Source organism: Felis catus, chromosome D2 (assembly GCF_018350175.1).
Source record: "Felis catus isolate Fca126 chromosome D2, F.catus_Fca126_mat1.0, whole genome shotgun sequence".
NCBI lineage: Eukaryota > Metazoa > Chordata > Mammalia > Carnivora > Felidae > Felis > Felis catus.
Window position 1 is genome coordinate 14362629 of NC_058378.1, and position 18895 is coordinate 14381523.

General features: G+C 45.3%; 1 protein-coding gene across 3 annotated transcripts in view; it reads right to left on the bottom strand.

The window, feature by feature from the left end:
• SLC35F3 (solute carrier family 35 member F3) overlaps nt 1–18895 on the bottom strand; it is a 404199-nt gene that overhangs the window by 6244 nt on the left and 379060 nt on the right. For all 3 annotated transcript variants that reach the window (XM_023240397.2, XM_023240396.2, XM_011287215.4), the window contains 2 exons: nt 8481–8700; nt 1817–1942 (listed from right to left, as the gene is read on the bottom strand). In XM_023240397.2, coding sequence (XP_023096165.1) covers nt 1817–1942; nt 8481–8700 — 346 coding nt within the window. The remainder of the gene's footprint in view (nt 1–1816; nt 1943–8480; nt 8701–18895) is intronic.

Here is an 18895-nt window from a genome sequence, read left to right on the forward strand (position 1 = left end):
AACGATCCACAACCAGGGAACTAACTGATCTGAGTCAAGCTTGAGTCTCCTCCTACCCTGCCTGCTTCTTCCTTTTTTCAGCCAGTTCTCAAGTCTTTCAGGTGTTTCTGGGCATACGTGCAAGGAGCACAAAGAGGGAAATAAATTGCTCAGGCTTCCACCCGCTAGCCCCTCTGCGTAAGGAGGGGGCAGGGGAGGAGATGGGAAATGGGAATCAAAATCAGCATTATTTGTGCTCATTGTGGATTGATTGCATTTCCGTGTGCCCTCTGCTTCCCATTAGCACACAGCTAATCGAGTGCAGCCGAGTGTGGCCTTGTCCTATTTTCTGCATTTGAATAGTGTCTTTGAAGTCTCAGAGCGGCGTGGGCCTATCACATCCTCTTGGCGAGCTGTGTTCAGGAGAAGGAAGATGGCCTGTGTGCGTCTCTCTGTGGGCAGTGAGGGCAGGGAGCTGACGAAGGATGGGAAGGTGCCATTATTTCGCATTCCCAAACCACAAAATGTCTTAGGCACAGAGCTGGGAAAAAGTGCCTTTTCTTATACCTCTCTACCATACATCATTTTCTCTGTCCTACTGTCTGGATCCCCAAAGGGCCAGTAAGTCCCAAGGCTAAATCCTCACTCCTCCCTGGATCCTCCTCGAAACCTCCAGGTCAGGCTCCCAGCTTGGAGATCAGAGACTATTTGCATTCTTCACCATGGACATAAAAGAAGGAGAGAGGAAGAAAGGGAAGGAGGAGGGAGAGCAGCCAGAAGCCATGATGGGGTGGGGGAGCAGAGAGTGGGGATCAAAACTGGTCCCATCCAGGGGCGCCTGGGCAGCTCAGTAGGTTACGCATCTGACCTCAGCTCAGGTGATGATCTCGCGGTTTGTGAGTTCCAGCCCCGCGTCGGGCTCTGTGCTGACAGCTCAGAGCCTGGACCCTGCTTCGGATTCTGTGTCTCCCTCTGTCTCTGCTCCTCCCCCACTCGCACCCTGTCTCTCTCTCAAAAATAAGTAAATGTTGGGGCGCCTGGGTGGCTCAGTCGGTTAAGCGTCCGACTTCGGCTCAGGTCACGATCTCGCGATCTCGCGGTCTGTGAGTTCGAGCCCCGCGTCGGGCTCTGGGCTGATGGCTCAGAGCCTGGAGCCTGCTTCCAATTCTGTGTCTCCCTCTCTCTCTGCTCCTCCCCTGTTCATGCTCTGTCTCTCTCTCTGTCTCAAAAATAAATAAACGTTAAAAAAAATAAGTAAATGTTAATTTTTTTTTTTAATGGTCCCATCCACACCTGCAGTTGGGACATGCTTTCTAGCACTTCCCAACATTTTGTCAAAAATAGGTTATAATCCCCATATCATAGTAGTTGTTCTTCAGATCTCCGGGCAGTGCTCCAAATGCATTATGGATTCATGCTGAGTACGGGTAGCTGCACAAACCATGGGATGAAAGGTTTCATTGACAAGGCTGCACTGGGTATTTAAATCTTCATGTCAGACCTGGTGGGAAATCATCTCCCCCAACACCGAACCAGCCCTTTAGGGCCTCTGATCCTCCTCCAGTCCTTGCCAAACCATGAAGTCACCGACATCTGACACTGCCAATCCACTGTTCCATCTATGTTATCCCCAGTACTGCAAAGATACGGCCGTCGATGGCAAGATCTAGAGAGCCAAAGCCAAGAGCAGGTGGACGCCTCATCACTACAAGTCTGTATGCTGCTCACCTTAAAACACAGGTGCCATCAAGGCACCCCAAATGTACTGGGCCAGCCACGCAGAGGCCCGCTGTTCTCTCCCGGGAAAGCTCAGGGAGCTTGCTCTGCGCGTACTTACCTTGTAGAGGGCAGACATGGACGCAGAGCCCACCACCAGCGCTATGCCGATGACAGAGTGGCTGTGGAAGCCATCCGCATAGGTCATCATCACGATCCCAGCGATGGCGAGGATGGCGGCCACAATCTGGACAGAAGGAAGAAGACAGCGGTGAGGGTAGTGGTGGGGAATCCGATGGGCCGCTGGAGGGTGAATGCGGTAGAAAAGCTCATGGAAGCTCAGTAATGGGACGGAAGAGTGGGGTCTCCTTTCCAGGTCCCTGGAGAACGAGGGAAATTTCCGTTCTTGCTCAGTAAAGCTTGGTGCGACTGAAGAACCCGGAATGGCTGTTAGCAAGGAGACATGCTCATCCCGTGGTGGCCCGTCACTGGGAGCCTTGGGAACCGCAGGGGAGGCGGCCGTAAAGCCAACAGCAGGTGGTTTGGCCGTGACAAGGGTTGGTAGACAGCACCTGGAAGTCACCTCGGTTCCTTCCCAACCTTCTGAAAGCACCTCATGGGATCTTGCTTTTACGTACTTTGTATCTCAACAGAGAGAGGGCGCAGATCATGACCCCATTTAACATGCCAGCAGTAGGGTCTTCTGATAGAGTGAGTGTCATATGACAAAGGGCAACAGTGTCCTCACCCTGGGAGGGCAGCTCCTTTTCTTAGCTGCTGCAGGGCCATCCCCCCCGCCCCCCACCGACCCCCCCTAATCCTGTCATTATCCGGATATAGACTTCTTGGGTGGAATGGCCCTTCCAGGGAGAGGTACACATTCCTGCCTCTGCGCCCAATGAAACTGTCGGAATACCCAGGGGACCGACTCCGTGGGATGACATTTCGCAAAGGAGAAATGCATCAGCGCGGCGAACAAGGACAAGTTTGGACCCGAGGCGGTCAGGGAGCTACCGAAATGTTGCTGGTGCCGAGTGGGGGTGCTGTAGGCAAAACACGGGGAGGCCAGAACAAATGTGCGCGATACAAGTTTCTGCTACTGGGTTCGCTGGGAGCTTTCTCTCTCTTAACGGATCAAAGTTGACCTCAGCTGCCTACAACAATATCAGTCGCCACTTACTAACTCGGGGGTCACGGGCTAAGTGTTCTCTATGTATTTTCCCGCTTTATCCTCAAAACAGGTAGATACGATCATTCGTTTCATTTTGTAAACATGAAAGCTTTGGCTCAGGGAGGCGACGTAACTCGCCCAAAGTCACAGCGCTGGTGTGTGGCTGAGCGGGGACGCCAAATTTCAGGTCTGTCTGGTTGCAAAGTCACTGTTTATCTCAACAGGAAAGGCTGGCTCACGTCACATGCTACCCTGTCTGAGGTTGGAACTGTGGTTTCCTTCGCGGCTTAAACATACAAATTTCAGGTTAGTGCAAGGTACTGCGGTTGAGCGTCACGCAGCCTGAGTTACAAACTTCTGGTATGTTCCTCACACAGTACTTCCGTGTCATGATAAATCTGCCCGGAGAACACAGAGGCTCTTGAGAGAGCACGTGATGGTCATCTGCTAGAGAAGTGCCAGGCCCGTGTCTGCCTACTTGTCCTTTCTGGGTTAGTGACTCGCTGTTAGGCAGATGCTTCATCCCGCATCACACACGGAATCTATTTCATACTCAGATGCTACCCATACTGCGTGCGACTGCTCACGCAGGGAAAGAAACAGAGACCGTAAGACAGTAAGGGGGTTTTCTTCCCCCCTCCAGAAGAAGAGAGGGGCAAGCGATAAGGCCGGCAGGGAAAGAGGGCGGCTTCTGGTCCAGGGGACACACACAGCGCAAAGATGCCACTTGGAACAGTTTAACCTGGCTGGGCACCGGAGGTCCGCAGAAGAGAAAAATAACTAGAAAAAAAGGAGGGAAGAAAATAGCTCGTTTCAGACGATTTGGTGCAGCCCCAACGGTATTTGAGCCTTTTCAAACTTGGGGCTGAAGTTTCAAGGAAGTGAAGGGGATCAGGGGCTTATTTTCTCCTGAAGAAGGAGAAGGCTGGTCTCCAGCCTCTGGCTCTGTCTTCCCTACTGGGTAAATAACGAAGGGCTGAAAGCTCCCGCCTGCGCTGAGCTGTGCAAAAGAGTGGAGAGAAGGGGTTGGGGGGGGGGGTAAGAGTGAGAACCTTCCAGTCAGCAGTCGGGAGCCCGGGCCCCAAGATTTCATTCTGACAGGTGGCACCGGGGGACTGTGGTCCCCCACCCCCCTCACTGGCTCAGACCTCCAATTCTCTTCGGAGTCCCTGCCACAGGTCACAGGGGACTCCTGTGAGCTCCACTGTGAGGCCCCCACTCTCCGGGCACCAGCAGCCCTGATGGGACCCCTAGCCCTGAGCCTGGGGCACCCCCACGGTGCTGGAGCTAAGCTCACTCTTAACGCCCCCCGAACAGCAGGGCAGAGCTGAAACACCCTATGGATTTGAGGGGGGCGGACCTGGACGTCCTCCCTCAAGCCTGACATTTTCTTTCAAGATCCCAGTTCTATCTTTAAAAAAATATGTGCAGGGGCGCCTGGGTGGCTCAGTCCGTTAAGCATCCGACTTCAGCTGAGGTGATGATCTCTCGGTTCGTGGGTTCGAGCCCTGCGTCGGGCTCGGTGCTGACAGCTCAGATTCTGTGTCTCCCTCTTTCTCTGCCCCTCCCCCTGCTTGCGCTCTTATCACTATCCAGCAAGGCCAGACATGCCTGTCCTGTGGTTTCACATGTCCCTTGTCTAGATCGGGGTGTCCCTGAGGGAGGATGCGGGGTTTGCGGAGGAAATAAAGAAAAGTAGACAGCCGAATTTCCCCCGGCCCTCCTTTCTCCCACCTTCCACCACCCCCTCCAGGTAGCCCAGTGACCTGTCCCAAAATGGGGACTTGGGGCTTCAGACTGGTGGCTGACAGAGGCCCTAAGACCAAGAAGGGTGAGATCACCATCTCTTCTCCAGCTGGAGGGGAGGAGACTTAGACACAGGAGACTCCGAGGCCAGTGTGGTGCCAATTACCCTTTTACTGGTGGCCTCGCCTCGCGTGGTGACCCCACCAGAGCCTGCCTGGCCCCGGGGGCTTTGGATTCAGAGCTCCAGCAACTCAGTGATGCGCCTTGCGTCCCCCGTGGCCGCACTGCCCCATCTCCAATGTCAGGCTGAGCGGAAGGAGGTGAAGCCCTCGAACATCCAGGAGGAAAGGTGGGTGCAGCACCACAGTCGGGCCCCCTCTCAGACGGGCTCTGCCCTCCACTCTGCCCAGACCGCGATGGGCCGCGCGTCCTCTGCCCCACCAAGCCCCGGGTGCTGCACTGTGGATGTCGACAGTTGGGGGCAATTTTGAGAAATGGAAAGGACACGTTTTAAATATACTTCCCCTAACACTTCCCCTCCCAGCTCCTGGCTGCTCTTCCCCACTCAGAAGAGTGTAACAGGAAGGAGCTGGCTGTGAGCCCTCCAGTGACCCCCCCCCCAGCCCCCCTCCCCCGCCGTGCTCTGTGTCCCAGCTCCCCCCAGCTGTGCTCAGGTGGCAGGGGGCAGCCTCCCAAACAGAAGGCAGTCGAGATCGGAAGTGGAGCTACCATTCAGGGATGGCCCCTCGGGCGACACCAAGAAAGCACTGTCGTTATTGAAAACATCAGCTGGAATCTGAGATGGGACCTGGTCTGGGAAAAAGCACGGATCCCCGGGGAATGCGCCGCTGGGCTTTGGGGGCCCACGTGAGTGATCTCTCAGGTGGCTGTCTTGCTTCTGCCCCAGTCCCTCCTGGCTGGAAAGCCCTAGCTATTGGGGGCCGTTATGAACAGATGCCCAGGAAGCAGAAGATCCCATCGTCTTCCGTTTCTACCGAGATGGGGGTCTCACCCAGACAAGGCTTCTTTACCCAGCTGCTGAGCACAGCTGGGAGGGCTTTGGCTTTAGCAGAGGCCTTGCTCATGCCCCAAGTTCTACCTGCTTTCGTTCAGCTGCTGCTTTTGCTACACAAAACTGCCTCCCTAGACATCTGTCGGCTTCCGGGACTGTCACCAGAAGAATGGAGCTGATCCAACAAACCCCTCCAACTGAGAAGGAATGATCAAAATAACAACACTGAGAAAGATAACAGTTACTGGATATTCTGTGCCGAGCACACATCATCGTATTTTATTCTCACGACTGTCCTGTAAAATAAGTAACAAAGGCTCAGAGACGTTAAGTAACTTGCTCAAGGCCCAACAGCTTGTAAGAGTGGAATCAAAATCCAAAGCCTAGTCGTTTGACTCTAGACTGGAACATCTCCCTATTGCATCAGAAACCCTGAATCTGGAGAGCCGGGGGGGACGTACGGAAAGCCCATCTAAGCACAGGGTGAAAGGGGACACAATGGCCAACGTGGGCTGCTTTCAACAGTCCCCTCTGATGCCTTAAGTGGTCGGGATCTCTCCAGCATGAGAAGATATGTTTGCTTCTTCTTGGCCAGCCCATGTGACCTGGACCAGTTGATGTTTTCCAGGAACCACAGCCCTTGTGATGTAACTGTCGTAATAACGCAGATCCTCTGGGCGGGCTGTTCCCACAAACAGAAGGTTGGTGCTCCTTTGTCTTAACGTCTGTGAGATTCTCCAGCTCATATGCTCAGCCCCCAGGATGGGGAACACTGTCAGTTTCCTCTAATGTCTGGAAATTTTGTGCTTGGATAACCCAGCAGTCTGAGGGAAATCTAAAAGAACCCTTGCACCAGTTAGATATTATCTTGGACCTAGGTTTCCCATCTGTTATCAAGGGGGAGATTTCCCATCACTCTGGCCGCTGCTGGGGTCTCACAGATTTTGCTAGCTCTCTGAATTCTTAAAGATGGGAAGAGGGGAATACACCATGACTTGGAGTGGGAAGCTCTTGGATGGGGGAGGGGGGGGTCACATGCTTCTCAGAGGATTAATGCTTATTAGAGAGACCCATAGCTACACAGCACTTTACAGGTTACAAAATTTCATCGCCAGTACCAGCTTCTGGGACCTTCTTTTCAGTGCTGGCCTAGTGATGGCTTCAACACAAAATTTTGTTCAGTATATAGTGGTCAGCGTAGACCAAACTGACCAAGTGGCCAGGATGGCTAGACAGGATCATAGTTCAAGGGATGTCATGGGAGAAAACCCTCCTATCCATGAATAGCAACAAAGGAAAGATCTGGGTATGTCACATTGTTCTCTACGGGTCTAGGAGGGTTTCAAGTATTTTCCAGCCTACTTCTCTTAACCTCAAAAAAAAAAATCCAGCTTTGGTGCAGAATTCATCTTGAAGTTTCTCTTCCCGATTAACAGAGTCTCATTTGGAATTTGCTTTGGACAGGAGAATCATGCCGAAGAGTTTCCTGAATTCCCTTGGCATGTGGCAGCCAAATGAAGTCACAATGGGCTCCAGGACATCGGAGTCTGCAGAGTCCAGGCAGGCAGGCTGTTGGACGGATTACCGCTGGAAGCACCTGTGTTTTTTGTGGCGAAGTATTAGATCATGTATTTGCTGAAAGCTTTTCTGGGTGGTAGCACAGTGAGCGAGTTTTAATTCCAAAATTAACACTGAGACTCAAAACAAAATTTCCCCCTACTGCAAGCTAAAAATACTACTCAGCAGTTGACTCATGTCCCCACTGCTGTTTGAGTAACTAGGTGGGTGTGAATCCTCCATCAGGGTGATGTCATTGTCCTCAGGACAATGAGCAAAGGATACAAGTGGAGGGCCTGGAGTGGAGCCTGCCCCTTGCTGGATGCCTGTGTGGTTCACGGTCACAGAGCTGCCCATCAACAGGGCTCTCAGCTGCATGGCCGGCCCACGTGGCCCGACGGGCAGGAAGGAGTAAGCAATGTGCCCTGTCTACAAGAGGACGGGCTGTGTGGCCAAATCCTCTTTTGTCCTTGTTTGTGGCAAGGAGGTGATGGGGCAGTATCGGCTCCTGGCCACCAAAGGGAGACGAGCAAAAGCCACCAGGACTCTGTCAACTGAACTGTCACCTTGTGCTTTCATTCAGGGTGAGTCCCTTGCTATTACAACTGACAGTTGACAATGCACCTATCATATTTCACACAACTGTTAGGAAATTTGACTGGCTGAGGTTGACTAGATTTTGACGGAATTTACTAAGTCTCGGATCTCACAACAAGAAGTAATTCACAGGATATAATTTCCCTTTCCCTTCGCCTGGGGTGTGAAGGAAATGAAACCGGCCCTCCACAGTCTGGATTTAGCCTAAGTGCATCCGGCCCACTTTGGCTTGTACACACGGTCCAGACAAAGGGTCTACCAAGACTGCGCGCATATGTGGATGCGGAAGGATCCTCAGGCTTTCAGATGCGTCCTAAGCAAAGAGCGATAGGGTTAGCAGAGAGCTCCAGGCTGCAGGGCACTGCTGCCCAGGAGAGACAGAGAAAGCACGCAGAGAGGAAATGCATCGCCATCCCCAGGTTGGGTCCCCGACTGGCACACACTTTGGGGAATGCTTGCTGAAATGCTTGAAATGAACGGTGCTTTAATGAATGCTGGTCTAGTATGGTTTGCAAGCAAGAGAGTTTGCAAGGCGCACCAAGAACCAGGCCCTCTGCCGGGGCTCCTTTTCTGCTGCAAATCAGAAGGGAAGTGGTCAGCAGTTTATGCTTATGACGCAGCACATGGAGGTAAGCAAGCCAATGGGCAGGTTTTGGTTGACATGACCAAGTGAGGGAGGAAGACAGAGAATAAGGAACTTACCCTCACTCCCATGAACCTGTCCCTGAGAACGATCCATGAGAGCAAGAACACAAAAGCTTTGTTGCAGCAGAATAAGACGGAGACATCCGTAGTGTTTATTTTCTTTATTGCATGTAAGTACAGGTAGTTTGTGAGTGTCCAAAGAACACCAAAGGGTGCTGCCTTGGTAAAAAACACCTTCAAAGTCAAGCCATTGTCTCCAAAAAATCGACAGCATTCCCTAAAACAAGGAAAGAGAGGCAGTGTTATTATATTCTTGGGTTGAGACAGATCATTTTTTCCCCTATACCCATTTTTAAAGCAGATGAGGAAGGGGTGGGGTTGCTTATTATGATGTTTTTTGGAACATCTATTAAATAGCTCTTCAACCTATTGCTTTAGTCCGTTGAAGACAATGTCCCACGACGGTCTGACATCATAGATGATTATTCCTTCTGCTCATGCTAAGTTTGGAACTGATGGTTCTAGACAGAAGGTAGTGGAGTGTTGGGCTTATCTGATCTGAAGAAGGCCCAGTTCCATGGCGACTGACTGAGGAATTCTTTTACCTGCTTGTTAAGAGAAGGAAGTCACTAGATCTTTTTTGGGGGGGGGTGGAGGGGGGCGGGAAGAATACTCGAAGAGAACTCACTAAAACATATTTTTAAAAAAGTTTGCCTCCAGCTGGAATTGTCTCTGGTCAGCCAGGGGCAGTCCTTTCTTGGGTGCCTCTAATACATTTTGGCTATGATACAACTAGTGTTAACTATCTGCATTTTCTCTATGAGGCCTTTTTTAGGGTCTGTCCTTCAGCCATGTGGAAGTTCATGTCTCCATGCCACCTAAGAAACTAGCACAGATTCAAGAGCTCAGCATCAGAACAGAGAGGGAGGTGAGGAACCACCGATAGAAGGAGGTTTTTGAATGCTCTTCTGGATTCCAGGGGAAAGGACCATGAGTGTATGGAAAACCACGTCAGAAAAACAAAGCTAACCTTCCACAGGTAGAAGAAGACAGCAGAGGAGGCCGTGGGGTAGATGGAGGGGACATCTCCCCCCTGAGAGGGGCTTGGTCTGCAGACAGCCTGCTATTGCCAGGACCACCTGGGAGCCAAGGTCATTGCTCTGCTGCCCTGACAGCCAGGGAAGGGGATGGGTGGGCAAGGAGACTGGATCCCATGGCCGTCAGCGCCCAGGCTCACAGACTGTGCCCAGTGCAGCCGATGCATGAGCGAGTGAGGACAGGAGTGAGAGAAAAGAAATAACTAGAATAAGCCAAATACCCCAGCGTGGGGGAAGGGGGGGGGGGATAGCTGTAGTCTAAGCCACTTAAATTTAAAATGCAGCAGGAGAGGAGAAGAATTAAGAGCACGCATCAAAGGGGATTTGGCGTGATTTTTATTTTAATTTGTTCTTATCATTAATCCAAAATGCAATCCGCCTTCGCTCATGACTTGACTGTGGGATCGCCACAGAAGAGACAGGGAAACGCATGCTCTTTCACTGAACTCAGGGGCCTCTGTTGCTTCTAAACCACCACCAGGGCAATACATCCGAATTTCTAAAGTTACCATGAAACCAATTCGACTGAATTGATTCCAGTGCGGCTTTATACAAACGAAGCTCTCATCTGATAGGTTGGTTTCTGCTGCTGCATGATCTTCATACAATATTTCAGTGGAATTTTTCTAGGGGGTTTTCTTGAGTCCCTGTGCATGGAACAGTCTTCTTTCCTTCAGGGGTGATGACCAGGGATGGCTTCCTTCAAGTTTGTGTTTGACAGTAGCCATAAAGTGGTGTCAGTCCTTTCAGCATGATCAACAGGAAATACAAATTAAAAAAATTTTTTTAATGTTTATTTATTTTTGATACAGAGAGAGGGAGAGACAATGCGAGTGGGGGAGAGGCAGAGAGAGAGGGAGACATAGAATCCGAAGCAGGCTCCAGGCTCTGAACTGTCAGCACAGAGCCCGACACAGGGCTCAAGCCCACAGACCATAGATCATGACCTAAGCCAAGGTCGGATGCTTAACTGACTGAGCCACCCAGGAGCCCCAGGAAGTACAAATTTTAACTCTACTTAGAGGTTACCCTTCTTTTTTTTTTTTTTTTAATTTTTTTTTTCAACGTTTTTTATTTATTTTTGGGACAGAGAGAGACAGAGCATGAACGGGGGAGGGGCAGAGAGAGAGGGAGACACAGAATCGGAAACAGGCTCCAGGCTCTGAGCCATCAGCCCAGAGCCTGACGCGGGGCTCGAACTCACAGACCGCGAGATCGTGACCTGGCTGAAGTCGGACGCTTAACCGACTGCGCCACCCAGGCGCCCCGAGGTTACCCTTCTTAAGGGAGCACAATGAAAGTAGGATTTCTAAGTTTCCCTGACTCACTAGTATAAAAAATGATTCATGCTGTGGCAGGGGCCATCTGAAGTCAGTTGGACACGTTATGTCCTCTCTAGGTTCTAAGGAGACCAAGATGATTGGCCCTGAGCCAGTGAAACTTGCGCTGTTTTATAGTTAGAGTTGGGGGAGAATGTCCTTGGAGAGAAGAGAAGAAATTATATCAATGAAACAAGAACAAATGGCTATAAAAAAGGAGACAATCTTGGAAATTAAATAAAGGATAGCTAAACTAAAAAGATTAAATAGAAGAATTGCACATAAAGCCAAGATAATCTCTCATGAGAGAAGGAAAGAGAAAGAATCTATGTGTGAGTCTTCCAAAGTGTGATGGCTGTAGAAGTGGTGGGGAAGGGGGATCCATCCTGGAGATGGAAAAGGCAAGATTTCTGAGCCCAGTAGAGTTCTTTTGGCCCTTTGTGGACTGATGGCTGGGGAAGTACAGCTAAGATGGGCAGATCTGGGTTCTAAGGAGACCAAGATGATTGGCCCTGAGCCAGTGAAACTTGTGCTGTTTTAAGACTAAAGGCTGTGCACTAATCTATGTCAGGTATATATAACCTTGATTGCAAGGGGACTCAAGAGAGATGATGAGCACAAATTCTTTTCTTCCAGATACCTCTTCTTGGTACACAAAGAATAAAGTATAGTAGAGACTCTTGACTTGTTTTTGCTTAAATGATATGACAGTTGAATGCCCTTCTTTCTTTGGCAGACCAAGTACTCAAGGCTGGCAGGGTATTCTCCAGCAAGCTCAAACCCTTTGGTTTCTACCAACTGAGTCATGTGTTAGCAGAGATTTAGATGTTGTTTGTTTCCAATCCTGCTTGTGCCAACTGTTCTTGGTTATTTCAACTGCATAATTTATTAGATATTTCCTAAACCAACGAAATATAGTGAAAAAAGAAAGTTGTGTTTTCTCTATGAAATCTAAGTAGAGAGTTTCATGGGAAAGTCAATAAAAGTCACTAAAACATTGTTCTTGAATAACCCAACTAGGACAGCCTGACTCAGTGGAATTAGGATGGCCATTTTTTTTAAACCAATAAGCACTTATTTATCACTTGTTGTATTCACAATTCTAGACAAGGCACTCTGGCTGATAAAGAACAAGTAAACAGTGCTTCCTTGGTCTTGAGAATATTAGAGTGCGATCAGGGAGAGAAAACTGATTTCCTCAACAGCAAGAAATGCAAATTTAATCACGTATTAGATGGTGTGGAATATAACAGTGCCATAGAATTCATGTTTAAGGAAGAGATTTGAACTGATTGGACAAGGCCTCACACAAGATACGGATTTTGACCTGAACATTCAAGGATAGGTAGGATTTATAGTTAGAGTTGGGGGAGAATGTCCCTGGAGAGAGAAGAGAAGAAATTATATCAATGAAACAAGAACAAATGGCTATAAAAAAGGAGACAATCTTGGAAATTAAATAAAGGATAGCTAAACTAAAAAGATTAAATAGAAGAATTGCACATAAAGCCAAGATAATCTCTCATGAGAGAGGAAAGAGAAAGAGAGAGAAGGAGGAGGAGGAGAAGGAGGAGGAGGAGGAAGGTAACATTAGAAGGTCAAGCCAGGAGGTCCAATATTAAACTAAAAGAAACTCTAGACTAAAGGGAAAATGGAAAAAATGAAGTGGAGAAAATTACAAAAGAAATAATGCAAGAAATGTTTTTAGAAATGTAGGATATGAATCTTCACAACAAAAGGGCCTACCAAGTACCAAGAAAACTGGCTGAAGGAAGAACCAAAACAAGGCACATATTTGTGACATGAAGGGATAAAGAGAAAATGTAAAAGCTCTCAAGAGAAATAAAACCAAATAGGTCCAAGGGGTAGCAAATTGTAATAGCATCTGATATCTCAAAAACCAAAATGGAAGCTATACAATAATGACTTTAACAATTTTTCAAGGGCAATGTTTTTTGGGAGCCAAAATTCTGTTACCAGCCAACCACCAATTAAATGGCACAGTAGGATAAAGACATTTTCAGTTATACAGTACTCAAAAACATAGTCTCCCTTACTATTAGAGGACAGGCTGCACCAACACAAGGGTATAAACCAAGAAAGAAGATATGGCAGCAGGAGGCATGGCTCCAACACAGGCAAGAGTGAAAGCTAGTCCCAGGAGGAGGCTCCACGGCAGATCACGTGGGGCTCTGGAAATGGAATCTCCAGGGAAGTCTTCTGATCAAACCAGCACAGGGAATATATTGGCAGGTTTTTGAGATGGCAGGAGATTTAGGAAAAAATATCAATCATTACTGGAAATCAGGGTAAATGAGACAAAAGAGGCAAATGTTTCTGGCAGGAGAAATGACACGTTGTTCATAAAAGGAGACAGTCTCTGGGTACTATTTGCATGCTTATAATAATGAAAACACTATTAACCAAATGTTGAGGTAGCATTATGTTGACGGGAACAGAATCAGGGCAAGTGGGTGTAGGAGGGATCAGAAATCAATAGATGTCTACATGGGAGAAACACAGAGATAAGAATTTCACATAAATTGGCATAAATAACACAAGAATTGGGAGTGGCTGAGAGTGAGGAGGTATGGACAGGGGCTGCAATTTTTTAAAAATAATTATTTTACTACCATTTGCTTTCTCAAAGTATGTACCTGTATTAAATTGCTAAAAATAAAAAACATTATTTAAAAACACGCAAGAGAGGTCAAGGTCGCTGTGGCTGAAGTTGAAATGTGAGTGCTCTCAGACAGTTCTGAGGAGTGCAGTTTGAAAACCGTAATTGCAGAGAAACCCTGCAAGGGACAGATAAAGATGCTGTGGCCCAGACAGATTAAATGATGTATTCAAGTTCAGTCAGTGGTGGAGCCAGACCCGCAGCCTGTGCTCACTCCCCAGTGAACACTCTCAATGGTCCCCCTTTCTTTTGGATCCTTTATGTCACCATTTAGATAGGCGTAAGCCTCACCAACCTTAAAATATACCCCCCAAAGCAAAAGCAAGCATCCTGTCAGCCCCCCGTCCTCCCTCATCCCCTCTTTCAGAGCCAAGATTTTTCAGAATGGTTGTCTGCACTCAAGTCCCCCACACCCACCTCTCTCACTCTTCCGTTTACTAACCCAGCATCAGCTCCCACCACTCACCCAGACCCTTGGCCTGATTACTAATGAGCTCTGCACTGCTACATCCAACAGGTACCTTCGGATGTTCCCCTTTCTCTTGGAAGCCTCTGACGTTGTTGACTATTCCTCTTTGAAGCACCTTTCTTGACTTCCAACTCCGCACACTCCTCTTGGTGTCCTCGAACCTCTCCGCCCACTTCCAAAGCTTCCTCTGAAGGACTTCTTTAGTATTTTCCTAGATTTCTCTTCTACTATCTCCTCTTTTTGTCCTGCAGTCACTGAGCAACCTCATCTACTGTTCTAGTTTCAAAGCCCAGCTGGTGATCTCTAGTTAAGACACTTCTACTGGATACCATCTGCATGGTGGACATCCCAGACACCTCAAATCTGACTTTCTCAAATGGATGTGATATCTTCCCCCTCAACCTTCAACCACGGCATGGTACCATGATTCATATTTCTACCCAGGCTACATATACTTGGGAATCATTTTTAAAAATTTCCCCCCTTCTTCACATCTAATTCATTCACCAAGACCTATAGATTATTTCTCCTAAATATCTCATTCCCATGGCCACTGCCCTGGCCCATGCGTCTTCCCCTCTCACTTGGACCACTGCTGCCACAGCTAATTGAGCTTCTGTCTCCACTGTTGTCTCTTCTCCAATCCATTCCATTCTCCATGCTACAGCCAGAGAGGTCCTCCTCTCACCTCGCTTTCTCTTAGGATTATGGCCAAGCTTCCCTACAAGGCTTGTCAAGTCCTTCCTGACCTGGCCTTATTCCATCCATTAACTTACCCATCACTACTTCCCCACCCATACTCTGAACTTCACTCACCTTGAACTCACTTCAGTTCTCTGAATTCATGTTTTTTCTTTCTCTGCTCTAGGTCTCAACCCATTCTCCATTTCCTTTTACTGAAACACTCTTACTTTCCCCCTCTTTCTTTGGTTGGTTTCTTCCCATCCACTGGATACCAATTCATATACCCCTTCAGTGAAGTGTGCCTGATATGTGCTCCCCAAATGCCATATACTCCTTATCACACATACAGTACCCTCCGTTGTAACTGTACTTTACTGCAACCATTTATTTCATCATCTGACTTCTTCATTAAAAAATAAGCTCCTTGTGGTCATTATATTTTTGCTTCATCTTATATCCTCATAGCCTAAGACATAATCCCTCTCTATCTCTATCTACATACACACCATTAGTCTTAGAAATCCAAGGGATCCTTTAAAAATATGGATTACCTGGGGGTTCCTGGGTGGCTCAGTCACTTGAGCATCCAGCTCTGAATTTCAGCTTGGGTCATGGTTTGTGAGATCAAGCCCCATGTCATTGTTGGGCTCTGTGCTGAATGGTATGGAGCCCGCTTGGGATTCTCTCGCTCCCTTTCTCTTTGCCCCTCCCCTGCTCATGCTGTCTCTGTCTCAGAAAAAATAAATATAAAAAATAAATATATAAAAAAAAAAGATTGCTTGGATTCAACCCTAGATATACTTGATCAAATTGTCTAGTAAGGAGCCTAGAATCCTATAGAGAATGGTGCTGTTTACAGAAAGGGTACATTCTTGACAACATTCCATGGTTCAAAACTTACAAATCTTGATTCGTTTTTCCCACAGTATACTGTATTTCTGTTTGCCAGCGAATGTTAACACTGCCACCTGGCATTTATAGTTCCCTTGGCCTCCCAGAGCTGATATTGTGATTCTTATTTAACATTTAAACTCTCAAGAGAGTCACATTATTTGAAATTTTATGCATAAATGAATCATTAGTCATACTTACATTTTGTTATTGCAAATTTGCATTAAAATGTGACTGCTCTGTATTTTTTAAAATTTCCAAACGATTCTCATGTGCAGCTAAGTTTGGATTCAAAAGTTCTCTGTTTTCTTGCTTTAAAAAATGTTTTTAATTGTGGTAAAATCCACATAACATTTACGATTTTAAGCATTGTTTAGTGTAGTTCAATAGTGTTAAGTACATTCATATTGTATAATCAATCTCCGGCACTCTTTTCATCTTGCAAAACTGAAACCCTGCACTCATTAACAACTCCCCATTCTTCCCTCCCCATAACTGCTGGCAAACAGCATTCTACTTTCTGCCTCTGTAAATTCTGACTACTCTAGGACCTCATATAAGTGTGACAATATAGTATTTGTATTTTTGTGACTGGCTTATTTAACTTAGTATAATGTCCTCAAGGTTCATCTATGTTGTGTCATGTGGAAGAATTTCTTTCCTTTTTAAGGCTGAATAATATACCATTGTATGGATATACCAACATTGTGTTTACCCATTTATTCATTGATGGACGCTTGGGTTGTGTCACCTCTTGACTATTGTCAAGACTATCGTCTAAGACTATTGACTATAATTATTGTGAATAATGCTGTCACGAACATGAGTGTACAGATATCTCTTTGAGATCCTGATTTCAATTCTTTTGTATATATACACTGAAGAAGAACTTCTCGATCACGTGGTAATTCTACTTTCAATTTTTTGAGGAATGGCCATAGTGTTTTGCATAGTGGCCACACGATTTTATATTCCACCAAAAGTGCACAAGGGTTCCAATTTCTCCACATCCTTATCAACACATATTTTTTTAATTTTAATGTTTATTGTAGCGATTGTATGGATGTAAGGTGGTATCTCGTGGTTTTGATTTCCTTCATGATTTCCCTCACAATTAATGATCTGGAGCATCTTTTCATGAGATTGTTGGCTATTTGTATATCATCTTTGGAGAAATGTCTGTTCAAGTTCTTTGTCTATTTTTAATTGTTGGTTTTTGTTGTTGTTGAGTTGTAGGAGTTCTTTATATATTCTGGATATTAACACCTTATCAGATATATGATTTGCAAGTGTTTTCTCCCATACCATTTCACTCTGTTATGTCCTTTACTGTGCAAAAGTTTTTAATTTTAATATAATCCAATTTATTTTTACTTTTGTTGCCTATGCTTTTGGTGTCATATCCAAGAAATCGTTGCCAAACACAATTTATAAACTTTTGTCCTTATGTTTTAAGAGTTTTATAGTATCAGCTCTTACATTTAGATATTTGATCCATTTTGAGTTAATTTTTGTGTATCATGTAAAATTAGCATCCAACTTTATTCTTTTGCATTTGAATACCCAGCTTTCCTAGCACTATTTGTTGAAAAGACTGTCCTTTCCCATTGAATGATCTTAGTATTCTTGTCAAAAATCATTAACCATGTATGTCAGGGTTTATTTCTGGGTTCTCTATTCTATTTCATTGGTCTATAAATCTGTCTTTATTCCAGTATCACATTTCTTATCAGTTTTGATTACTATAGCTTTATAATGTTTTGAAATCAAGAAATGTGAAACCTCAAACTTTATTCTTTTCTTTCAACATTATTCTGGCTATTTTGCATTCCTTGAGATTCTATATTAATTTTAGGATGGATTATTCTATTTCTGAAAAAAAATGCTCTTGGAATTTCGGTAGGGATTACTTTAAACCTGTAGATTGCTTTGGGTAGTACTGATATCTATCAATATTAAGTCTTTCAATCAATGAACAAACACTAAATGATGGGTGATGTCTTTTCACCCATTTTGTGTCTTAATTTCTTTTAGGAACATTTTGTAGTTTTCCATATAGACACCTTTCACTTCCTGGGTTGTTTGCTTCTAAGTAATTTATCCTTTTTGATGGTATTATAAATGTAACTGTTTTATTCTCTTTCTTTTTCAGGAAAAAATTTAAAAAATGAAATACAACATGTATTTCTTTAAGTGCACAAAGATTAAAGTATACAGTCTGATTAATTTTTATAAAGAAAAATTATACACATAACACCATCTCTATCAAGATATAGAATATACCAGCACCCTAGAATCTTCTCCTATGGCCTCTCTTAGTCATTTCCTGCCCTCTAAATATAATCATTATGGAGAGTTCTGTCACAATAGTTTACTTTTCCTTTATAAAGATAGAACCACACATTATATTTATTCTTTTGTGTCTGGTTTCTCTTACTCAGTATGATGTCTGAGAGATTTTAGTTGTAGGTAGCTGTAATTCAGTTGCTTTATAGTATCTACTTTATGAATTTACCACAATTTACTCATTCTTCAGTTGATAGACATTGAGTGGTTTTATGAATTTAGAGAGTATCCATTTATATTTTACCACATATTTGCTCTTCTTAAAGTTTATCATTCTTTTCTGAATTATACTTCCATCTGGATTGTTCCTTCTGCCTTAAGAGTCCCTTTAAGTATTTTTTTTCTACTATTGGTCTGTTTGTATTAAAATATCTTTATTTTGCTCTCACTATTTAAGGACATTTTCACTGGATTTAGGATTCTAGATTGACAGTCATATTATTTCTGCCCTTTGAAGAAATAATTCCATTGTCTTCCAGCTTTCAGTTTTTCTGTTGAGAAATCAATTGTCAGTTTGTTAATACGTCTTTTGATCTTTTGATAATCTCATTTTTCCTAGTTTCTTTAAAGATTTTGTATTTACTTTGGTTTTTAACAGATTTGCTATGACGATAATAGGTGTAGTTTTCTTTTATCCGTATTTTTTTCTTTTTTTTGGTTTCAGATTTATAAATCTTGACTCTGTGGCTTGATGTCTTTCATCAATTTTGGAGAATTCTTGGCCAATATACTCATACTTTTCCCTCTACTCCTGGTACTCCAATTATACACACACCAGACCTTTCCACTGTTCTCTTTATGTATCTTGTATTTCTTTTTGTATTCTCCATCCCCCCTTTTTTCAATCTTATTTGTAACTGACCTATTTTTCCATTTTACAGATTCCTCTTTTGTTGTGTCTAATCTGTTGTTAAACTCATGAACAGATCCTTGACTTCTGTTGTATTTTTCAGTTCTAGAATTTTCATTTGATTATTTTTCATAGA